Source organism: Micromys minutus (assembly GCF_963924665.1).
Source record: "Micromys minutus genome assembly, chromosome: 26".
Lineage (NCBI taxonomy): Eukaryota > Metazoa > Chordata > Mammalia > Rodentia > Muridae > Micromys > Micromys minutus.
In genome coordinates this window covers 34,727,744-34,753,458 of record NC_137961.1, presented here as the reverse complement: position 1 = coordinate 34,753,458, position 25,715 = coordinate 34,727,744, and the positions used below count along the sequence as shown (strand labels likewise).

General features: G+C 45.5%; 1 protein-coding gene across 2 annotated transcripts; it reads right to left on the bottom strand.

The window, feature by feature from the left end:
• Window positions 1-537: 537 nt before the first annotated feature.
• SRSF12 (serine and arginine rich splicing factor 12) lies at window positions 538-21,639 on the bottom strand (the record flags this gene model as incomplete). Of its 2 annotated transcripts, none has more annotated exons than XM_080938733.1 (5): window positions 538-907; window positions 5,243-5,360; window positions 5,520-5,628; window positions 7,123-7,222; window positions 21,575-21,639. In XM_080938733.1, 5 exons carry the CDS (start codon window positions 21,637-21,639, stop codon window positions 538-540), a joined length of 762 nt encoding a protein of 253 aa, XP_080794859.1. The 2 variants fall into 2 exon arrangements, with proteins under 2 accessions (XP_080794859.1, XP_080794860.1); XM_080938734.1 differs by having other exon boundaries at window positions 538-847.
• Window positions 21,640-25,715: the final 4,076 nt, after the last annotated feature.

Genomic DNA, 25,715 nt, shown 5'->3' with positions numbered 1-25,715 from the left:
GGCCATGGGGTCTCCATATAAGTTTTACCTTCTGAGCTTTCAGAATGCTGTAGTTTGAACTAGTGTCAACCAAGAATTGGCTCAGGCTTAAACAGAAATCACAAGAAAGACATAGATGTCAAACCAGTTTAAGTCTGGCCTATTCAATTACATAAAGTCACGATTATTTTTTTATGTGAAAAGTGCTTTTCACATAAAAATACTTTTGTAAAGGATGTCATTGGCAATATTTAATACCTAAGTAGAATTTTTGCATTGGTTCCATTCTACTGATATCTTTCGGAAAGAACCCCTCACTACCATGTGAACCAGGTACAGCCTATGCAATGGTGACATTGCACACACAGTGAGTGAGTTGTGGATGAGCCCTTAAATCGAGATAAAACATTTATTAGCCAAAGCTAGGGCAATTGTATTCCTTCCACATGCCTGAAGTAAGTACCACCGGTTTGCATGTCTACAAGCCTGGAAGAATTTAGCCACAGTGAGGTGTGAGAACTTGTAGCAGAGCTTTGCGGCTCTGCTCTAAGTTGCTGTTCACCAACTGTTTTTATGATGGTAACTCCGAGATCTGGAGTGTGACCGGAAATGGGAATGTTTGGTTGTCTGTGCCCTCGATCCAGAGCTGGCGTACCCTCTGGGAGACTTGCACGGGGATCTTGCTATGGAGTCACAGTGTCGTCCGTGCGTTCTGGACTTTGCTCCTGAGCCAGTCTGCTTTTGAGGTGAACGTGACTGTGACTTTTCCGTCGACTTGGACCTTTTGGGTAGGGACTTAGATCTTGATCGCCCTCTAGATCCAGAATTCCTTCGTGGTGTTCGTGACTGCCTCGCTGAGGTAGGCTGCCTGGGTAGTGATTTGGAACGAGATTTAGACTGACTGTAAGAAGATCGCCTGTGTCGAGACCTGAAAGCATGCATACCATCAGAGCATGTACTTGATACATGATAGCAGGTTAAGACAGTACTTCCTGTGTGCTCTATATGACACTGAACATGTGCTATGGTTTGAATATGAAATACACCCCACAGGGGGTGTCAAGATGGCTCAGTGTTAAAAGCACTTGCTCTTTTCCAGAGGATCTGGGCACCACATGGTCAGTCACACAGTTCCTGAGAATCTGGCACCTCTAGCCTCTGAAAGTATTCCATACACTTGAGTTGCAGACATACACACAGGTAAAAGACCCATACAGATAAACGGGGGGGGGGGTAATCCTCCCCAGACTCAAGTATTGAGGGCCCAGTGGCTGCCCTAGGAAACTTAGGGGGTGTGACTAGATCCTGAGGGCTCTGACCTCTGACTGAACCAGTGGATTAACCCCTCGATGGACCCACAGGGCATGGCATTATCAGGAGGTGAAAGGTTGGAGGCGAGGGATTCTTAGAGGAAGTGGGTCACTGCTCTGAAAGCTGCTTCTTTCTTTCATCATGCTGGTGTGGCAGGAGGCAGAGGCAGGAGATCTGAGTTCAAGGTCAGTCTGGTCTACAGAGCAGGTTCCAGCATAGTAGGGCTACACAGAGAAACCCTGTCAAGGAAAACTGAGAAAGAAAGAAAGGAAGGAAGGAAGAGGAAGGAAGGAGGGAAGGAAGGAAGAAAAGAAAGAAAGAAACATAAAACGAAGAAGGAAAGTAGGAAGGAAAGGAAAGAGGGAGGGAGGGAGGGAGGGAGGGAGCAGCTGTCATTGAGTTTGTTTTGTACCTATCACTGTTTTCTCCCCCAGCTTACTGTCCACCAAGAGTTGAGCATCCCACACCATAAACTCCCGGGCATGATAATGAGCCTCCCCTCAGGCCCACAGCGAGGGATCCTGCCTCTCATGGACTGGGCTTTCTGGAGCTGAGCAAGATAAGTCTTTCCTCCCTAAGTTCTTCTTAGAGGTGTTTATCTTGTGATGGGATGTCTGATTAGCACACCATGTTTTAATTAGTAATTTATTCATGAAAAGACACTTTGGTTTCGGCAGCACTGGGGCCAGAACCCAGGTCTGTGTGCTTGCTAGGTGAACGCTCTACCACCAAGCTATACTTCCTAAACAGAGCCTAAATAACTCTAACTTTGTCATTCATGCTTTTGGTTCAAACATAAATAACAAGTCCGTAATACCTATTATACTAGAATATATATATTCTACACATATTCTCTATTGCGTGTAGCACACCTTAGTTCTGCAGAGAGTCTTGTCTATTTAGACTGGATTAAGCATATTCACATTCATATCCCCCTCTCTCAAATGTCTTTTTGAGACATGGTCTAATTTGTGACTATCTTGTTCAATCTCCCAAGTGTTGAAATTATTGGCATGGACCCAATACCCAGCTGGGTTAAACAACTGTTAACAGGTATAAAAATCAGAAGAAAATAAACTTATAAATAGGAAAAGAAAGACCAGTTGTTTATGGTTCATAAATAAAGGTTCATGCCTGTAAGGGCAGTGACTGCTTATGAAATGGTATGGTAGTGACTGCCTATAGTCCCAGCATTCTAAGAGGCCGAGGCAGGGGAATCTCAAGTTCCAGGCCTACCGACTAATGTTTTCTATCAAAACAAAAACAAAACCTTCCTCACAATGTTTATAATCTGAAGGCATTAGAGAGTAATTCACATAAGCAGAACTTGAGTTACAATCCTCAGAGTTCAAAGCTACCAAAACAGCAGGGACTTAAGAGAAAAAAAATCCCAGAAATGGGTACAGTGCAGACCAGTTCCTAAAATGTGCCCACAAATTCTCCTGAAGTAACTGTTTGTGCGTTTGCATGTGTGTGCATGCAAGAGGGAGGGAGGTATGTGTATCTGTGAGGGGCAGGGGTTGCACTCATGTGCAAGCATGTAGAGACTAAAGAGGGCATCGGGTGTCTTTGTCTATTACAATGGTGATTAACATTCTTTATTTTGTTAGTGCATAGGATAAGACTCCAAGAGATCAGTAAAAAGAGATCAGCAATTGAGAAATTCAAGAACTGAACTTCAAATTTAAAAGACACAGTGCTAGGGACAGAAACCAAAGTTGTGGCTTCTAAAAGGTTAAAGGTGCCAGGCAACAGCCTAGGCGTTCTTTATTTATTTTTTTTTTTTTTTTCTGTGATACAGGGGATTTAAACAAGGGATCTGTATACACTAGGTAAGTGCTTTATCAGCTCTTTTTTTGTAACTTTTATTTTTAAGCAGGGTCTCACTAAGTTGCCAAGACAAGCCTTGAACTCATGGCCTCCTGCCTTATCATCTTGAATTGTGTGATTACAGGGCCAGATGTAAACGCCGAGTGTCTTACTCTATGGATTTCCACTTTGTTTTTTGAGACAGGGTTTCTCACTGAATTCAGATCTCAATAACTGGCTAGACTGTCTGGCCAGCAAGCTTCAGGGATATGCCTGTCTGCTTCCTCTAGTTCTGGGATTAGAAGTACAAGCCAGCATACATAGCTTTTGCATGGTGCTGGGGGAATCACCTACCTGTCTGTATAATGCAAATGTTTTTCCTTTTCTTTCCCCTCCCTCCCTTCCTTCCTTCCTTCCTTCCTTCCATCCATTTTTCCTTCCTTTCTTTTTTTGATTTTTTCAGCCTGGGGCATATGTGGCCCTGGCTAGTCTTGAACTACATGTAGCAGCTGGTGACCTCAAGTCCTGAGCCCCCTCCTTCCACCTTCATCACCACCACATCAGCTGCTCAGATCACATTAAAACTCCACAAGCCTATGAAAAGGCTAAGGCATTAAACCATAAATGTTAAGAGAATTCGGTTCAATGACTCTTTCAATAGTTTCAGCATTTAATCTCCGCTATGGTTTAGTATTTTTTAATCAAATAGATACCAATTCCTAAGTAGAAAAACAGATAACTCACAAATGTCTTTTCATAACAAATTTACTAGTTTTGTCCCCTTTCTATATGAGCTTAGCTGAAATTGGCTCTTAATAATAATACATTATCAACATATAAGAATAAATTACAGGATAAAAGGCAGAGGTAGGCAGATCTCTGAGTTCAAGGCTACCCTGGGCTACAGAACAAGTTCCAGGGCATCCAAGGCTTCACAGAAAAACCCTGTCTTAAAAAACAAAACAAATAAGAATAAATTGATTTAATTTTAGCCAACCTCTTCGTTTTTATAAACAACTGTATTACGTCTTTTGAGCTTACTCCTTTTCAGAAGTCAAGATTCTGAATTATTGGGCTCCTTTAGAAAATTTCACTTATCTAAAAGTCCTAGGTTTGTTTGTTGAGTATATATTATTTTATGTATTTATTTAGGGGTAGTGTCTTATGTGTAGCCCCAGCAGGCCTTGAACTTAAATCCTGCTCTTTCTGTTCTTGACTTCTGGGGCTACAGGACATGCGGTATCCACCACATCCGGCTTCTGCTTTCCCCACACTTGGGGAGGGGGAGGTATGTTTTATCTTTTTTGTGTAAGTCTTTCCTTCTGGGGAGAAGAGGCTGAGGCAGCTCTAGATATGTAGCTTCTGCCTCCCAAATACTGGGATTGCAGGGATGTGCCACTGTGGTCAGCTTCATGGTAACTATTTATTTAAAAGGTAAAATTAAGCCATAGTCATCTGATACTTAGCCACTTAAAAGCACTGGAATACAGCCAATAGGTCCAATAACAATCTATGAACTTAGGAGGCAGAGGCTAAAGGATCTTTTCAAACTCAAGCCTGACTTGGGTTAAACAGTGTGTTCAAGGCCAGCTTGGATTAAACAGCACTTTAAAAAAGTTAGGGTGTACATCTGTAACCCAGCACTGAGGAAGGTAGGGGGGTGGAGAATGGTAGATTTTGGCTCACTGGCCAGCCAGTCTAGCCTAAATGATTTTAACTGAGAGACTCTGTTACCAAAAACTAAGGTACAGAGTGATCAAGATAGAGACCTGATATAAACTAACTACACACACGTGCACATCCACATGAATACATGTACACACACATACATGAACGTGTACGTATAATACAATCAAAATGACAATACTAAGACCCTGTCTAAAGATAGAAGGTTTAGCAGGGAGGGGTATACAGTAGGGGTATAGTAGAGCGCCTGCTAGCATGTGCCCAGTACTGAGTTTAACCCCAGTGTTCAGAAAAACAACATACGATAGAGAAAAACATGTCTTCCCACAAAAGATAGTTTGTGCATATTAAACGAAATCATCCAAGAACGCTGCCCCTCCACCTCTCCAGCCATTCTTTAAATGCTTGCCGCAGATTGTGGAAAATGAGGCCGTCCACTGTTTTTCTCAGTACTTACTCTTTCAGGCTGTCTGAGCGCCTCCGGTCTCTCCCCCAGGAAGAACTTCGGCTTCTGGATCTCCGGTGGTCACTAGGGGAGCACAGGTGGCGTTCTTTTGACTTCATTTGGCCCGGCGCTAGAATATGAAGAACAAGGCTGCTCACAGTTCACTACCTGAAAACCGCGGTAGCTGCCACTCAGCCGGCATCATTTTCTGAAGAATGTTACATGAAAGCTATTGTTGCCAATGCGCATTTTGCTAAGTAAGTGAGGTCTAATGGTCATTGACACTTACTTTTGCGGTCACCTTGTGCAAACTGTATTTCAATTTGCCGGCCACATACCCACTTCCTATTGAGGTTGTAAAGTGCATCTTCGGCATCTCGAACATCTTCAAACATGATCTGGTGTTAAGGACACTTTGGACATCAGACAGCAAATAAAAATATTTCTAGGATGTTATTGATGTGTGTGCAATTAAGTCAAGAAAACCAAGTGGTGGCTTTAATATGAATAACCAAAAAAAGCTTCTGTATTTTATTATGAAAACAAGTGCCCTCTTGTGATTAGAGACATAAATACAAAAAATAAACAGTAGATACAATACGGCAGCATAATTTGAAGCATGAGGAAATAATTAATCCCAAATTAGCCGGCATTATAAAATTAACATTTAGGGCTTGCTCCTGCTTTTCAGAATAAGGATCCACTGAGTTTCCCTGAAAATGTCACCGTGCAGAGGCTCATATTCTGCAAGGAAATGTATTACGGCATTAAAAGTTTAGTTGTGACGTTTAGGAGCAATGACTCATGAAGGAAACTGCAACAGTAAAAGTAAGCTAACCGACAGACAACTTGGGTCATTTAAGAACGGCGTCCACTATTGACCCAGCTGCTTCCAACAGCCCCTTGTGTTACTACTTGGGACGAAAGTGTCCAGTAACAGGGAAGAAACCCGAGACTAAAGGCTAACTGGGGTGCCTGTTAACTCATCAAAGTGGAGGCAGCGAAAGTCTCTCAGCTTTACAACTATCAACAAGAGTCCTGGCTGGCTAACTTACCCTCAACAGTCTCTGGGCTTCCCTTCCCTGCCCCAGCTGCTCTTCCCTATATAATCTGGCCATTTTGACTCCATGCTTTCTTGGTGGTCTTGGCCTCTTGGCTCCCAGTCCATCCCCAAGCCCCTCGTCCCAACCATGGCTGTGTTCAATCCGGCCTTCCTGTAATGGATAGTAGTAGTGTGAAAATACAAAGAGCCATATTTCAGGAGGCGGTTTACCAGCTCCCCTCCCCCTTCTGGAACAGGATCTCATTTTGTAGCTCTGGCTGGCCAGCTCCTTATGTGGGTCTTGCTATCACTGAACTCGTAGAGATCCCTCTTTTCCCAATGCTGGGAGAGTCATGCTGGGCCCTGTTTCCTAGTTTTCTTAAACCAGCAACTATATCTTGAACCTCGGTCTTTACTCTTTAGGACTTGCAAAGTTGACTTTATAAGAGATGCAGAACCAATGCAACTCCGACATGGTTTGACTTCAGAACACTGTGTAGATGTGAGAAAGCCGGTCTCAAAGATTGCTCTGTGTTTCACTTGATAAAGGCTTCATTCTTTCAGGCCTTACACAGTGCCCATCTGCCTTCTTTACTCCTTTCTCTTGAACTTAGGTGCCTTCTGTCTTGACTGCTTGGCTATGGTTAGCTAACAAGTAGATTGGAACTAGAGAGGCACTCAGCAGCTGCCGTCGACTGTCTTAGGTTCTCTGAGATAAAGAAACAAACACATTTAATTAGATATGGTGATCCTCCTTCACTCTGTGTGTGTGTGTGTGTGTGTGTGTGTGTGTGTGTGTGACCAGTATGCAGTGTATTTTCACGCACACATAAAGTAAAGGATATTGAACATAAGCGAATCCTCTGGGGCGGCGACTGTAGAAGTCCAGTGGAATATAAACGTCTACGATGGGGCCATATCGGCCAAACTCACGGCGCAAGTCCTCGGGTCTGGAGTATTATAGAAATAAGGCAAAGAAATAGAAAAAGCTGGAATAAATACTTTGTCTACAGAAATTCAATTGAAACGTCCAAAACAAAATATACGGTTGGGTCGGTGAGGGGCCCAGTTCAGTGGATTAGGGTATATGAGGCTGTAGCTGGCATTTGGCTACTTGGTAGGTTCTTTTTCTTCTACCCTCTCCACCTTTCAATCCACTAACACCAGATAAGGAAGAAAGAACAGAGAGGAAAGAGAAGAGATCCCTGAATAAAGTCAGGGGTCAGAAAGGGGGTAACATTCTCCTTAGATTACTTCCTGCTGACTAGAAACACCCAGTTCCTTGGGACAAATTTGATCTTAGATATCGGGATATCTAATTTCTTCTTAATCATGTTTCTTCTTTGTGCACAACTTCTTAACAAACTTCCACCACCACCAAACATCCCACAACCCATTGCACCCCTCGGTGCCCTAGGACTTGTGGATGCTCTGAAAAGTCCCCAGAATTCCAGATGTCAGACAATTGCAGAAACTATCTGCAGCTGGTAAAATCATACCCCAGCTGGAGCACAAGGCAGAGTCTAGTCAGCTGTTACAGACAATCTGAAGCATCCCCATATTCCACACCTGGGATTAAAACAAAATCATCTTCTTATATTTCCGGGTTTTTTTAAAGAAACCAAAATTCCAAATTGTCACTACATGAGGCTAAGCTGGAAGATCTGAGTTCAAAACCTGAATCCTACATGGTGGAAAGACCCATCTCTTGCAAGTTGTTCCTTAATCTTCAAAGCCCAGAGTCAAAGGAAGAGAAAGGGGAGAAACAGAGAGGGGCACACAAATAAATGTTAAAAAAAAATTTTTAAGGAAGTGTATTGTCTAAACTTTCCTTATCTAAAACTGTCCCTCTTAATAATTAGCTACATGTCTTTCTTTGGGGTATGGTGGGCAGAGGAACAAAGCCTTGCTGTGTAGACCAGGCTGGCATCGAACTCACAGCCCTGCTTCAGCTTTCCAAGTGCTAGGATTGCAGACCAAACCTCATACCTACCTTCATCCACAGCTCTGAGAGGAAAAGAAAATCAAACAAGGCCACTCTTGATCTTAGACACCCTAATTTAGGAAGCCCCGGGAGTCTGAACTTTTACAGACAAAATTTCACGAGACCTGACGGTTTCATTTAGGAACACATTCGCTTGCCTCACTATAACTTCATGTTTATTCTCATTTTGTTTTCAGGAAGGAAGAATTGGAATCTAAAGAAGTCTCAGAATTATTTCTTGGACTTTAACAAAAAAAAAAAAAAAAATGTGTTTTCCCATATAACCAAAAGCAAAGTGACTATTCTTATATTTGATGGTATTTTGAGCCTCCTGTAGGTCTTCTACCATTATAGCATGGAATGTTACTTTAGAAAAAAAAATGTATACAGAGAGAGACAGGGAGACGAGAGAGAGAGAGAGAGAGAGAGAGAGAGAGAGAGAGAGAGAGAGAGGCAGAGACAGACAGAGAACATAAAATAGTAGGGTTGTAGGGAGACTGGGTAGCTGTGGGTAGGGAAGCCTATGAGTTGGAGAGAATTTGGGGTGGGGGTAGGGAACCCAGCTGTTTTCTGGATGTTCATTTAGACTGCCTTTTGGAGTTTCCTTTGTGTTGGTATCAGGATGGTGATGTCACCCATAGGCGACAGGGACTTGTTGCCATGACACTCCTCATACATTCCCAGTGTCCACCTGGTTTACCCCCCACCTTCACCTGTGAGCAGTTAAGTCATAGGCTAAATAAAAGGCAGACCCTTCCTGACCTTTGCCCCTTCTTCTTCTCTTTCTTCCCCCCTTTGTCTCCATTTCCCCCTCTCCCCCTCTTTCCCCACATTAGACCTCCCACATGTGGAACTGGTGTGGCCTGTTTGGGTTCGAGCCTCGATTCTATCACAACACTTTGAACCCGACATTAGCATCGTTTGTCTTTGCAGAGCTACAATTTAACGGAAGCACAACATGCTGAGCAGGGCTGGCTGGAAGCTATCCACACGAGGAGCTGCAGATGATTTAACTCTCACACGCTGTTTACAGATTAATCTGTCTGTGCGGTCACTGAGCTAGTGAGTGACGGAGCTGGGATCAATCACTAGTCTCTTATTAATCCCCGTAGCATACAGCCCCAGGGAACTCACAGGGACTTGGTCTCAATGTTCCAAGTCAAACCATGGTGTTTCAGAACAGCTCAGAGGAGGAAGGTCTGCTCTGGCTCCAGCAAATGAAAGGAAGCTGCTGTCGGCAACAGAAGTCACACATTAGAAAAGAGCTCCATGAAAGAGCCCAGGGACAGAAGCGCTTCCTGGGGCAGAGCTGAGGAGAGATGTCTAGTCAGAAAGCCTGTGGGCATGCGGGTGATATTAACCGATTTCTCTTAAGATGAGACAATATCTCTGGTTTTTAATTAAATGTGTACATTTTTATTTAATCTTATTGTATGCTTGTGTGTATGATACGAGTCTGTGAATCTGGGCATGCGCCTGCCAAAGCATCCTGTGGAGGTCCGAAGACGGTTTAAGAGTTAGTTCTCCTACACGGTGGGACCTGGGGATCAACCTCAGGTGGTCAGCATTGCACAGTAAGCGCATTTTTCTGATGAGCCATCTTAATGGCCCAATAGATCAGTAATCCGGCTGGAGGCTTTATGTAACAAGATAAAGGCCAACCTAACATTGACTAGGCATCTACTACATGCCCTAGGCAGTGTCTACGATATGTCACACTCACTTTATTTAATATTGCTTGGCTGTCTTCTCAAATAGTCTATTAACATGACCGTGGCTTTTCCTTTCACTTCTTTGTTCAATAAGCCAGAAGGAAAAGATTTCTAAAAAAATAAAAAAATTTGGCTCCTGTATGACAGCCATCTCTCCCACAGCACTGACCACAGACCATTGGGAGCCCCACCAAGAAACTCAGAGTGGTCCTAAGACTGAAAACAAGCCTCAGTCAGCTGGTCTACAAGTCGTGGTAACAACAAGTTCCAAACACATACTGAATAACAGTGAGACCAGATATGCACACCAAGAGACGCCACACACAACCTTACCCCAGACGCCTCCATCCCAGCCATGACAGCATGGCTCCTCTAGAAGCCTACGCCCCCCGCTGTCATATTCCATGAGAAAAGCTTGTCCATAATAGCAATTATAAATATATCTGAGGTACTCAAAGGATTCATATAAAGGTCTGAAGACTATGAGAAAAAAACCAAATAGCTGAATGAAAAAATAAGCACAGGGGCTGGAGAGATGGCTCCGTGGTTAAGAGCACTGACTGCTCTTCCAGAGGTCCTGAGTTCAAATCCCAGCAACCGTGGCTCACGACCATCTGTAATGGGATCTGGTGCCCTCTGCTGGTGCGTCTGAAGACAGCTACAGTGCACTAATATAATAAGTAAGTGTAAGAAACTTCCTAGGATTAAGTGAAAGCAAACATACAGCATCCTTGGGACACAGTGAAGGTCTTTCTAAGAGGAAGACGTATGACTAGGTACCTATGTTCAAAAGATGGAGCGCTCACATATTAACAAGGGAACGATAAAGTCTAGAAAAACAACAACAAGCAACACTCAAACCAAGATAAGCCCATCTGCCCTCTCCTCCATTCCTGTGCAGAGACAAACAAAGATGATGCAGAGGATACAGACACAAAAGAAAGAAGTAGACATATCCTGATTTGCCAGTAATGTGATTTATACATAAAGGACCCTAAATAGTCCCCAGGAGACTTCTACAGCTGACAGGCACATCTAGGGAAGTAGAGGCTGCAGGAGAGTGGGTACCCTTCCTGGTACAACAGCAAGCAGGCTGACGGGAAATAAGGGAGTGGGAAGTCAAGGAAGATGTCTTGGGAGGGCTGGAGAGATGGGGAGGTGGTTAGGGGCACTTGTTTTAACAGAGGACCTTGGGTCATTCTCGGGCCACACGGCAGCTTACAATTTTACAATTGTCCTTGACTCCAGTCCCAGGGGAACCGATGTCCTTTTTGATCTCTTTTGGGTACCAGGCATGCATGTGGTACACAGACATACATGTGCAAGACACTTGTACACATAAAATTTAAAAAATTTTAATCCTGGAATAAATCTAAGGAAGTGACACTATAGAACTTTAAGAAGCTGAAGAAGATACTAGAAGAAAAGATCTATGTTTATGGATTGGTAAATCAATATTGTAAAATGGCTATCCTATCAAAAGCCATCTACAGATTCCCGGCACAATTCCTCACAGAACTGAACAACATATATCAAACTTTATATGGAAACCCATCAAAACTAGAGCAATCTTTTTACTTTTTAAAATGATTGTTTTATGTGTATGGGTGCTATGCCTGAATGACAGCAGAGGCCAGAGGAGGGCACTGGATCCCCTAGAACTGCAGTTATGGGTGTTTGTGAGCAGTGGGTGGGCGTTAGGAATCGAACCTGGGTCTCTGGAAGAGCAACCATGCTCCTAAATGCTGAGCCATCGCTCCAAACTCATAACACTACCTTTAACAATAAAAGAACTCCTGAAGGCATCACCATTCCTGATTTAAATTTTACTTTACAGCTATAGTCATAAGAATAGGGTGGTACTGGTGTCAAAGCAGAAAAATGGAATAGAATTGAGAATCCAGATATTAAGTCCACCTAACTATAAATACCTGATTTTTGGCAAAGAGGCAAAAAAACAAAACAAAAACTCACTAGAGAAAAGACGGCATCTTAGACAAATGGTCCTGGTCAACCTGGATTTGGATTTGCTGCCTGTGGAAGAGTGAAATTGGATCCATATCTAGTTTGTAGACAAAAGTCGACTTAAAGATAAGGGTCTCAGTGTAAGGCCTTGTACCCCGAGTGTTTTAGAGGAGGAGGATGCAGTGTAATCCTACAGGAACAGGAGGAGCCTTTCTCAACAGGACCCTGAGAGTGGGCATTAAGACCAACTGACACATGAGATCTCAATACACACGTCAGCTTCTATGCCACACACGACACCACCACTCCAGTGACGAGGCAGCCTACAAAACGGAAGATTTGCCAACCATATGTCTAAGAGATGGTTAATATCTATAATATACAAAGGCCTAAATTCACTACATATCAAGAGAACAAATAGCCCCATTAAAACATGGGGTACACAGAAGGTGGCCGAGAGATGAAACACAGATGGCTGAGCAACAGTTTAAGAAATGTCCAATACCTTTAGCCATCAGGGAAATGCAAATTAGACTGGCTCTGAGATGTTATATTACCAGTCAAAACGGCCAAGATTAAAACAGAAATGACAGCAGATGCTGGAACTTGAGTGCAAACATTGCAGCCACTGCGGAGATCAGCGTGGAGGTTCCTCTGGCAGCTGAGAATTGGCCTATCTCAAGATCTAGCTAGACCACGGTTGGGCATAGAAACAGAAGATGCTACACCCTACTACGGAGCATCTGTGTTCAATACTGCTCTATTCATAGTAGCCAGGAGATGCAAACATCCTGGATGTCCATTAAATGATGGAAGGATGATGAATATTATTTGGCTGTTAAGAATAATAAATCAGAAGCTTCCTAACACACACACACACACACACACACAGAGAGAGAGAGAGAGAGAGAGAGAGAGAGAGAGAGAGAGAGAGAGAGAAGATCTAATTGAAACTGCCAGATACTAAAGGAGACAGAACTCCAGATGGACATCCCTTGTCACCAAATGAAGCTTCCAGTACCAGGAATGAGTTACATCTGAATAAAAACAAAATAAATAAAAAGGAAAGAAGCATGACTGCTCCTGGGTATGGTATAGGGGAAAGCTACTGTGGGCATGTGCGAGAGTAGAGGCAGAGACAGGAGAGCCCAGAGTGGACATGACCCGACTGAGCGGTGCCAAGTGGGGTTTTGGGGAGGGGAAGGAAGAAGGGAGAGAGCAGAAGCAGGTGCCGCAGCCAGAAAGCCCAAAGGTACGAAAAGAGTGGGTAACCAAAATGGCTGGATTATACAGAAAAGAGCAACCCAGCCCTCTGTGCTGGAGAGTTCAGGGCAGGAGGCAGAGGATGTCAGCCAGGAGGGCCCTGTAACTAACAGGTAGGGACTGAGGGATTGTAGGGAGAACCAGGTCCACTGATACGTTATGTAGGAATCTCAGCCATTTGTCCCAGATTTGAAATCCAACAAGTGAGGTGTTGGCCAAAGAAGTCTCATGGGAACCCCCAAACAACCCAGGCTGTTGCCAAGGCTATGGGTTGCTTTCTGCAAACTGATAGCCAGGCCCCACTGAAGATAACACCCACACAACTCAGTGACCATGGAGAAGTTGAGCTGGGGTCTACACAGAGCCCACATGCTAGTGTCTTTGGTACAGGACAGCACTCTACATGCTGCCAAAAGAAATGTTAACACCAAGCTGCAAAACCCTTGACGTACAACAGTGTCCTGCCGGAAAGATCTGCTAGTGCAATGGTGCCAAAGCTTGTAGAAGTAACCACCCAATAATCTAATTTGAGTTAAATGTCGCTCCATGACACTCCTTGTGTGACACAGAACCTGAGACCAGATAGTCTAGGGACCTAGAGTAAAATCATGTACTAGTATTCTAAAATAAAAAGAAGGAGGAGGAAAGAGAGGAAGACAGAAAGAAGGAAGAAGTAAGGAAGGAAAAGAAAAGGTAATGATAAAATGACTCCTATTGGCCCTGTTGACATCTTGCTGTATTTCTAAGTCAGTGCTTCCTCAGCCATCATCAGGGAAGCTTCATCCTGCAGATGACCCACAGCCAGACATCATGCACAGAAAAGAGACCTTGGAACACTCAGCCCTAAATGGGATGTGTGGTGGTTTGAATAGACTTGTTTGGATGCTTGGCCCACAGGGAGTGACATAACTAGGAGGTGTGGCCTTGTTAGAATAGGTGTGGCCTTCTTGGAGGAAGTGCTTCACTGTGGGGTGGGCTTTGAGGTCCCTCCTAGGTTCAAGCTCCCACCAGGACAAGGGAGAGCCTCCTCCTAGCTGCCTACAGAAGATGGTCTCATCCTGGCTGCCTCAGCTCCTTCATGTCTGCCTGGATGCTGCCATGTTTCCCACCATGATGATAAGGGCCTGGACCTCCAAACTGTACGCCAGCCCCAAAGAAATGCTGTTCTTTAAAAAAGTTACCTTGGCCATGGTGTCTCTTCACAGCAATGAAACCCTAAGACAAGATGGTTCTACAAATCTCTCTCCTCAGGGCACTTGGAGGAGGAACTGGAAAGGGTGTAAGATCCAGAGTATGGAGACGACCAAGAAAAAAGTCTTTCTAAATCAACAAGATTTATGCACATACAAACTCACAACGAATGAGGCAGTAAGAACAGAGCCTGCATGGGTTCTTACTGATGAAGGTCATTCTTACCAGATGAGGTTCTAGGGCTGAAAGGAGATGTGGACACATGCCCAATTTCTAACCCAGAAGCAGTTTCCGATTGGTAACCTCTACAAATGAAAATTCAGTTTCCTTCAAGGGAGTCTCACTGGGAGAAACAAACTATTCTAATGGGTAGGCCTGATGCTCAGCGGCACTCTACAGGTGCTCTTGTGTGTGTGTGTGTGTGTGTGTGTGTGTGTGTGTGTGTGTGTGTGTGTGTACTCTTGTAATTGGTAGACCTGATGCTCAGCAATACTCTACAGGTGCTCCTGTGTGTACATACACACACACACATACAATGGTTTCAGTTTAGTGTTGTATAGGATTCTTGATTATGCAAACGCTTGAGTCTCTGTTCTTTGTGCTTTCTCTTAGGCTCCTTCCCTTCGTTTGTTTTGTCCAATTCCAATGTATTCATTTTTGTTTTATCTTATTTTATCTTATTTTTGTACCTCTTATGATAGAAGCCTATTTGTTTTCCAGTGAGAAACTGATGGGGAGGAATCTGGATGGGAGCGGCGGTAGGGAGGAGCTGGAAGGACTACAGAAGGGGAAACCATAATCAGATTATATTATGTAAAGAAAAGAAATTTATGTTCAATAAGAGGAAAAGGAGATTTAAAAATTGCCCATGAACAAATGGATTGGGAAACAATCATCGTGAGTGAGGTCACCCAGACCCGAGAACAAACATTAGATGTTTTCTCTCATATATGGATATTAGCTTTGAAGTTTTAGATATGTGTAGTTCACTTGGAATTATAACAGATGTTATGTAATTAGTGGAGGGGGGGAATTTTGAGGAAAGAAAATAAAGTATCATTTTATAAAGGAATGAAGGGGGAAATGGGACAGGAAGGATTAGATGGGAAAGGGAGGGGCGGGGTGCAGGAGAGAACTCGCAGAGGGATACTTAACCCCAAAGGCTGTCTGACAAAGCCATCTGGAAACCTACTACAGTAGGTTTTCCTAAAATATATACACTCATAAAAGGAGTTTAAGTAGATTTACCTAACAGGGGAGGGAGATATGCCAACTGGACACCATACACTACTAAATAAAACCCTCACTGCCAAAAATAGGTTACCTCTTTCTGAGTTACTGACCAATGGGATCTCACAGCCAAACGCCCACCCCACACATAGAGCACTATGGCCACTGCCAGCGCTGTTAGGGGTCCTTCAGAACTACCTGCCTGCAAAGGCATGTCCGTAGGTACAGCATGGCAAAACGTCACGGATGTTAATCACTGTGCTTTTATAAATTGAATGAGAATGGCCCCCATAGGCTTATTACATATTTGAATGTTTAGTTCCCCGTTGGTGGAACTGTTTAAGTAAGGATTAGGAGGTGAGGCTTTGTTGGCGGAGGTGTGTCCCTGGGAGTGGGCTTTGAATTTTCAAAAGTCCACACCAGGCCAAGTCTCACTCTCTCTGCCTGGTGCTTGTAGATCAGGATGTGAGCTCTCAGCTACTGCTTCGGCACCATGACTGCCTGCCTGTCTCCCTGCCTGTCTCCCTGCCTGTCTCCCTGCCTGCTGTCTCCCTGCCTGCCTGCTGCCTGCCTGCCTGCCTGCCTGCTGCCTGCTGTCTCCCTGCCTGCCTGCCTGCTGCCTGCTGTCTCCCTGCCTGCCTGCTGCCTGCCTGCCTGTCTCCCTGCCTGCCTGCCTGCTGTCTCCCTGCCTGCCTGCCTGCCTGCCTGTCTTCCTGCCTGCCTGCTGTCTCCCTGCCTGCCTGCTGCCTGCCTGCTGTCTCCCTGCCTGCCTGCCTGCCTGCCTGCCTGCCTGCCTGCCTGCCTGCCTGCCTGTCTCCCTGCCTGCCTGCTGTCTCCCTGCCTGCCTGCCTGCTGCCTGCTGTCTCCCTGCCTGCCTGCCTGCTGCCTGCTGTCTCCCTGCCTGCCTGCCTGTCTTCCTGCCTGCCTGCCTGCCTGCCTGCCTGCCTGCCTGCCTGCCTGCCTGCCTGCTGCCTGCCTGCCTGCCTGCCTGCTGTCTCCCTGCCTGCTGCCTTGCCTGCTGTCTCCCTGCCTGCCTGCTGCCTGCCTGCCTGCCTGCTGTCTCCCTGCCTGCTGCCTGCCTGCCTGCTGTCTCCCTGCCTGCCTGCTGCCTGCTGTCTCCCTGCCTGCCTGCTGCCTGTCTTCCTGCCTGCCTGCTGCCTGCCTGCCTGCTGTCTCCCTGCCTGCCTGCTGCCTGCCTGCCTGTCTTCCTGCCTGCCTGCCTGCTGTCTCCCTGCCTGCCTGCTGCCTGCCTGCCTGCCTGTCTTCCTGCCTGCCTGCTGCCTGCCTGCTGTCTCCCTGCCTGCCTGCCTGCCTGCTGCCTGCTGCCTGCCTGCCTGCTGTCTCCCTGCCTGCCTGCCTGCCTGCTGTCTCCCTGCCTGCCTGCTGTCTCCCTGCCTGCCTGCTGTCTGCCTGCCACCATGTTCTCTGCCATAATGATCATGGGCTAACCTCTGAAACTGTAAGCAAACTCCCAATTAAATACTTTAAAAAAGAAAAAGATGTACTATTCATTGTTTCTCTTTATAGCAATAGAGCAGTGGCCAAAATAGTCCTGCTCTATGACATGGAAACCCTGGGCTTGCTGACCAGATAGTCTAACTGAATTAGTGAGCTCTGGGTTCAATGAGAGACCTTGTCTACAAAAAGAAAAAGAAAAAGAAAAGAGAGAAAAGAAAAGAGAGAGAGAGGGAGAGAGAGAGAGAAAGAGAGAGAATAGTGGAGTAAAACACCTGACCCCTCATACACATACACCTGATGCCCCATACACACACATCTGAACCCCTCATACACACACACACACACACACACACACACACACACACACACATCTGACCACCCCATACACATCCACTTTTACAAAACACATGAAGAAAACCAGCCAAATAAATATCTTTACAATCTCATTTTATCTCTCTTCTCTTTCCCCTATTCTCTTTCTCTCTTTGAGACAGGATGTTTAAAGGTGTACATCATGTGCCTGTGAGAACAATCAGGGATCTACAATAAGACCCCACCTTACCCTCTCACTCCCCAATACTAAAAAAACAAACAAGGAAAAAAGCACAGGGCCTCACGTAGCACAAACTGGCACTGAACTCTGGGTCCTACTGTTTCCAAGTGCTGGGATATAGTACCACTCTGCTTCCTGTGCCGATATATAGTCATATATTTAGTATATTATTAAATGCACATTTCAAATTCAATTTCCATACAATTTAAAATATACCATATGTACAGTTATTTTCTTTATAGGTATACTGATAATTCAATGCTAACAAAGTAACATTGTTAATTAACACTGTACAAATAATTGCTGATGAAGGCTTTCTATGAGGGCTCTGCCATAACACCATTCACCTCCTATGTATTTTCACATACGCTACTTTAACGCCTGTGGTAGTTTGCACATGCTTGGCCCAGGGAGTAGCACTATTAGAAGGTGTGGCCTTGTTGGAGGAAGTGTGTCACTGTCGGGGGTGGGCTTTGGAACCCTCTTCCTAGCTTACTAGAAGCCAGGCTTCTGTTTGCCTTTACAAGGACTCTCTGCTCCTCAAGTGCCACGCCTGCCTGGGTGCTGCCATACTTCCTGCCATGATGATAATGGACTGGACCTCAGAACCAGTTAGCCAGCCCAGTGAAATGTTCTCCTTATAAGAGTTGCTCATGGTGTCTGCTCACAGCAATGGAAATCCTAACTACCCTATAAGCCTTAGTTTCATATCTGTAAATGGAGTTAATAAAGAATATACACTATAAACTGGATAAAGTGGCAAAGGGGTGTCATTCCAACACTCAGGGAGGACAAAGGATCAGGATCAATATTGTCCTTGTCAGTATAGCCTTCAGGCAGACCCAGGCTCCATGACTCCTCTTCTGAAAACAACAAGCAAACTCACACCAGGAGGCTAAAGCAGATAGATGGCCACACATTTAAGTGCAGCCTACACCACATGATGAAATCCTATCTCCAAAAACTGAAACAAAATTCAAAAGTGCACACAATGTGCTGGCTAGTTTTACGTCAACCAGACACAAGCTAGAGTCATCAGAGAGCCTCAACTGAGAAAATGCCTCCATAAGATGGGACTATGGGCAAGCTGGAGGGCATTTATTTTAATCGTGTAATTGGTGATTGATGTGGGCGGACCCAGTGTGTAGTGAATGGGGGCACCTCTGGGCTGTTGGTCCTGGGTTCTACAAGAAAGCAGGCTGAGCAAGCCATGTGGAGCAAGCAAGTAAGCAGCACTCCTCCATGTCTCCTGCATCAGTTTCTGCCTCCGTGTTCCTGCCCTGCTTGAGGTTTAGTCCTGGCTTCCTTAAATGCTGTACTGTGAACGTGAAGTGTAAGCTGCATAAACCCTTTTCTCCCCAAGTTGTTTTGGTCAGAGCAACGGTAACCCTAACTACGATGTGCAGGATGGTGAGGACTAAATAAGATAGTACACGTAGAGTTTCTAAAAATTACATTTGTTTATTGCATGAGTGTATGTGTGTGGGCACACATGCCACATGCTTATGTGGAGATCCAAGGACAACATGAAGGACTCAGCTCTGCTGCCTTCTTTGCCTTGGGGATTGAGCTGAGGTTGTCCAGCGTGGTCAGTGTTTTAACCTGCTGGTCTATTCAGAGGTCTTCACATAGGACCTGCCACACAGAAAATATTAACAAATTCTAGAAACTGTTATTCTTCTCATACAAGATAATCTTGGTTCTAATTGCCTCCCCAGCAAGCTAAAAAATGGTGGAAGAACAGAAAATAGAATTAGTGCCTCTCAATTATCCATTTCCACACTCGGGGGCGGGGGGATTACCTGGACCCAAGGTTAGTAGCCACACGAAGACATGCTTTTATTTGTTTTACCTTAAGGAAGCCAAGGCCTCCTGCATTTATGGCAAGCAATCTACTACTGAGCAACACCCCCAGCTAGGTTTTATTTAGTATGCACAATGTTTGAACATCTGAAAACTCTGTGGAGTAGCCAGTATTTTATAGTTTCTAGATCTACAAAAAGGGGAATTCACATTCTTCTAACTCAATATGTCTTTATTTAGTTGTGGTGTGTGTGTTGATGTGGTTATGTCAGAGTGTCAGAGGTGAACTTGAGGGACTTAGTCCCTTCTCCCGCTGTGTAGGTCCCAGCGATAAACTCAGGTCCTGAGGCTTGCATCTTTACCGATGGAGACCTCATGCTGGCCTCTTTCAGAACTAGTAATGCTAGTGCTTTACGTTTGTTCGATGGACACAGAAGTCCAGGTTTCTGCCTTCTCTTGAAAGTAAGTTGAAGCAAGCTTCGGCTGGGTTTGGGAGGTGGTGGTGGAACCGGTTCACAATCACAGCTTATGGGGGAGGTTGAGGCAGGAAGAGGGAAAGCCCAAACCCTTGCTGGGCTGCAGAATTGAATCAACGTCCCAGGAACTATAGCTCTGTAGGGAGCCCAGCATTCACAGACCCAGGGCTTGATTCTCTACCACTGAAAGAAACAAACAAAACAAACCAGGGGCAACCTGACTTCCCATTGGATGGCACCCGCTCATCCGTTACAGTGCACACGCTGTTCTGTCTTGTAAGATGGTGGCACACTCATCTCTACTACTCTGCCTCGCTCTTGAGGCCACCAGCATTGGGGATCTCTGGGGGTTCTTTGAAAACGTGCCGTGAAGACCTGGTGCTCACTGTTCACATTGTTTAACTGTTTTTAGCGTTAACCCAAATATTAATGTTGCCTCCTATGTAATACTGTCTTGATAAACAGGCTGAGGGAAGAAACCATAAAACCCAGGCATCTTTCAAAATCCTATTAATTCACACTCTAGAGTGGTGACATATATATTTACAGTGATTAAATTTAAAGTACTTCTCCTAAAAGTAAATTGTCAGCTTGGTGGTGGGGCTCACCCGTAATCCCCTTGTGGGGAGGGGGAGGTAACAGGAACAGAAGATCAAGGTCATAGCCTATGTAGGGAATTTGAGGCCAACCTGGACTAGATTCATTCTCATTCATATTCTCTCTCTCTCTCTCTCTCTCTCTCTCTCTCTCTCTCTCTCTCTCTCCAAAACAAACATAAATTATGATTACTCCTGATAACTAACGTGAATAGCTGAGTACATTTGTGTCTATTAGGTCAGGGTAACTCCATAAAACCCGTAAGCTTCAACTTTTCCCTAAATAGAGAAGATGTCAGTAATAGAAAGGGGGATTAAATAATTCCAATGAAACAAAGGTGTCTGTTAATGTCACCCTTCCCATTCTCTCTGGTTCCTATCAAAGGAAACCTTGCTATATGAAAATGGGGGGGCATTTCTTCAGCTCTATGCCTGGTGACCATCTGGACAGAATTTTTCAAAGAGGGATAGAGAAAATAAAAGACTTCTAGCATTCAAACTGACTCCTTAACCATGATAAAGCCTAAGACTGTTCCCAGGACTCAACAAAAGACATATAAACCGAACTGACCAGTCTTTTATATATTAAATGTGGGCCATAAGCACAGCCTGAACAGTGCAGAGAAAATTGCAAGGCCTAAGGTGCGCATCCCGAGGAGAAGACAGCCCAGTTCCTCTGGAAGGTTAGTGGGCGGCGCCTGCAGAGCGCAGTGACACCAGGGCCGGCCAGCACTGCCACCACAGCCGGAGACACCCAGCCCGCACCCTGACACCGGGCCAACAACACCTTGACATCACGACCGCACCCCAGCACCTCACCCGCACCCCAAAACCCGGACACCCCGACAGCCCGCAGTGCCACCCCGACACCTGGCCAGCACTCCCATCACCCGGCCAGCACCCCAACACAAGACCGGTACCCGGACACCCGGATGGCACCCCGACAGCCTGAAGCTCGACACAGGGGGCACTGGGGAGGCATCCACAACCTGATAGCTCCCCACCGCCCAGCCCGCACCCCGACACCCCGGCGCCCCGCCCGTACTACTGCGGGGTCCCGTCTTCACTCACCTGGTGGCGTCTGCGACGTTCCTGACGAACAGGGAGGTGTTGGGGGGCCTGGTGTAGCGAGACATGCCGCCCGCGGCCCCGCTCCCAGCCGCCCGCCGCGCCCCCTCCCGGGCCGGACGCGCAGCCGCAGACGCGGGCGGGGGGCGCGGGGCCTGCGCGGCCGCGCGAGCACAGACCTGACCACTGCCCGGGTCTCTGGGGGACAGATCCGATCCCCCACCGCTGCGGGCCAGCTAGGTGCTCCGGAGGGAGACGTGCCTCTCCCAAAAAGTCCCAGAAAAGATCTCATGGCAGGGCTTCGAGAGAGCCATGTGCAGGGACAGGGCGCCACTTGTGGGCATGCAAGCCTAGCCACAGCCTTCCCCGAAGAGATCAACTCTATCCTCAGGGGACAATGACTGAACACGGTGGGGGAAGAACTTGCTGCAGTACAGGCTTAAGCATAAAGGCCTCGAGGCAATAAACAGGGTAAGCATCAAAGAAACCCAGACTGGAGAGTAGGCTGGGGTCTTTTGTTTGCTTGCTTGTTTCCTCGGGCCTGGAATTTCTATTATTAATGGCACCCTATTAATTTCCAACACCCTCTCTGGCCTCAGTGGGATGCAAGGCACACAAAGCAATGCACATACACACATGCAGGCAAAACACACATACGGTAAAAATAACAGTTCGAAAACAGGAATACTGCATTAAGCTTGGTCAGTGTCTTAAGCAACTGTGTTCAGTAACTAATATAGCTATGTGTGCTTTCGGTATCATTTCTTTGTTGAATCATTTCTTCAGCGCATCAGATGACACTATACAGAGTTCAGAGGTGTATCGAGGAGTGTAATGAGCCTAGTGACTGGGAAGAAGGCTCAGTATGTAAGAGCGCTTGCAATGCAAGAGTTCCGGAGTCAGAGTTCCCAGGACCCGTGTGTGAGAAACCTGGGCATGGCCACACACCTGTGATCCCAGCATTGGGAGCTCAGAGACAGGCCAGTCCCAGAAGCTCATTGGCCAGCAATCCCTGAAGATAGGGAGAGGCCCAAATCCTCAGGTTTAATGAGGGATTCTACTTGTGGAGTTGTGGAGTGGAAGTCACCCTGCAACCTCCTCCGGCACATGTCACACAAGCGTGACCTCCTCTCCCCCATTAAAATAGAAACACTTTACATTAAAAGAACAAAATGTTAGCCTACAGTGACAACATGATCCCTCTGTGTTGGTAAGGGAGATCTGCTGATATTTTGGTCTATTTCATGCTTCGCATTTTCTCATTTTCTTCTTATTTCTCCCCAAAACAGGACCTCTAGTTTTAAAGTATTTTAAGACACCCTTGTGTCTTTTATCACTTAGGTACTATAATTATTTTTACCCTTTTCCCTCGTGGAGCCAGGGTCTCATTCTGCAGCATTGGCTGGTTTCATACTCATGGTTGTAGCCCCGGGTAGGTTTGCAGTTGAAGCAATCCTCCTGTATCGGCCTCTGTAGCAGTGGAATTACAGCCATGAACCACCATGATTTTCTATTTTACTTAACACAATAAAATAAAGTTTAAAAGTTGTAATTGAAATCCCTGCCACAGAGCTGGGCTATGGCTCCGTGGCAGGGCACCGGTGAACACAAGCCCTTGGGGTTGAGTACCAGCGCTGTAAACATCCACAAAGAGGAGGAGAAAAAGGAGGAAGAAGAGGAGGAGGAGGAGGAAGTAAGAACTTACAGGTCTATAAAGAATATTGGGAAAAGAAAAAAGTCAGAATCCCTTTTCAATTGTCACAGCTTGTCTTAATAGACAAACTTCCTGAATCTTTGTGTATGTTATCCTGAAACTAGATAGGCTGTTGAGATGGTTCAATAGACAACGGTATTTGCCACCAAACCTGACAACCCCAGGCAGATTCCAAAGACCTACATGAAGGAAGGAGAGAACAGACTCCAACAGTTGTTCTCTTAGCTTCATATGTACAATGTGACATACTCATGCCGCACACATACATACACAAATCAACAGCATGTAATTAGCAATGTTAAAAAAAGAAAGAAAACGCACACAGGAAGTGATATCTGATGTTTGGGTATTTACTCCTAAGACTCATCTCTGATAACATAGCTAAGAGCAGTGGTTGTCATTTGGAATCTAGGATGAGCTAAGTAAGACCTTCCTGCTCATACTGTTTGCCCACTTTAAATTCTGTCACTCCGGAGAACCTCGTCTAAACAGTGCGGGAGAACACAAAATCTAATTTGTTGGTGTTGAGACAAGGTCTTTAATCTGTAGCCCATGCTGACCTGGAACGCACTATGAGGCCCAGTGAACTCACGGCAACCCTTCGACTTCAGCCTTCAAGTACTAGGATTCTAGTCCACAAGTCACCTTGTGTTGTGAGGCACTATTCCTAGGGGTATATGAACATAAGTACTCACAACAGACCAAAGTAGTGATACTGCCAAAGGAGTAGAAATAACTCAGTTGCAACACCAAGGCTCATTCTAGTATCCTTAATAGTTCAGGGAAGCTGGGGCTAATTCACTGAGCCACCTACAAGCAGCTCAACAAATTGAAAAGTATCTTCCGAGCAACTCAGCTGGTCTGAGCGTCTTCCAGGCAGCTTAGTTTGCCCCATAGTGTCTCTTAGTAGTCTCTACAGCTTATATGTGCACGAGGAGGGTCTATAAACATAAGGTGGGTCTTATAAGTACAGTGTACTTATATATAATAAATAAATCTTTTGAAAAAATCTAAATGTGTGTGTGTGTGTGTGTGTGTGAGAGAGAGAGATACATGTTGTGACACATATGTGTGCACTTGTGTGTGGAGACTAAAGGTCAGGTGTCCTCAATAATTTCCTACCTTAGTTTTTGAGACATGTCTCTTATAGCACCCGGAGCTCACTGAGTCAGCTAGATTTTGCTGGTCAGCATGCTCAAGGGATCTTTCTGTGTTGGAGTTGCAGGTGCATGATGCTTACGTGGGTACTGGGGATTGGAACTGAGTCCTTATGCCTGCTCAGCAGCACCTTAGCACTGGGAGTGGTCCTGATTTTAAAAGGTACCAAGGGTGTTTACGAGACTGAGTAGTACATGTTTATTATTCTAAAGTAAAACAATGCATTTGGCTGTGTAATATAACTAGCTTTTATCCCATTTCTTCAATGAATCTAATTAGTGTTATCAAAAAAATCAAGTCATGACACAAAAGGTGTGAAAGAGAAAAGAAGAGAGGGAGGAGGAAGGGAGGAAGAGGGACACACACACACACACACACACACACACACAGAGAGAGAGAGAGAGAGAGAGAGAGAGAGATGGAGACAGACAGACAGAGAACTGACAGAGACAGAGACTGACTTGCTATATAATCCAGGTTGGCCCTGTGCTCTGAGACTGTCCCATCTCAGCCCTTCAAATATCGGTTTACAGATGTGTGATACCAATATCTACCAGAGCTACTTTCCTTGCAAACAGAGCTTCTACTGGCCACGCTTATCACTGCAATGTGTAGGTCAAGCGGAGTACCCCACATTCCTAAGATTCTCCAGTTCAAACCTCCTAAAGTAGCTAACGAATTAGCTTGGGGGCTCCTCTCAGGTGTGTTGGGAATGTGGGAAACAGCCATGGTTCTGAAGTCTGAATAGGTGAGCTTGGCTTCATACTTTTGCTGTTGTTGTTGTTAAGAGGATTTGTTTTATAAGTATACTATAGTTGCCTTCAGACACACCAGAAGAGGGCATCAGATCTCATTACAGATGGTTGTCAGCCACCATGTGGTTACTGGGAATTGAACTCAGGGTGAACAGTCAGTGCTCTTAACTGCCAGGTTTCATACTTTCAATATCCTCTAAGTTTCATTCCCCTGCTGGAGGCATGCAGCTGAGGTTGCTAAGCACTATGCCAAGAACTCTGTCTGTTGCAACCTCAGAATTCTTCAGTTGTCTCACGGAAGACACATCTCAGACTCAGAATTGTCAAGCTCTACCTTACTGCCCTTTGATGAGCTCTGCTCCTGGACACTGAGACTGGGGTCGTTTGCCCCTGTGATGTCACTGCCTGGACCTTGCTGTTTCTTGCTTGTTCTGTTTAGCTTGTGAGCATTCAGCTCATGTGCTCTTCTCGGCCTCCTCCCAGAGTTGTCTGTCACCCTGGGTCTGAGGTAGGTTGA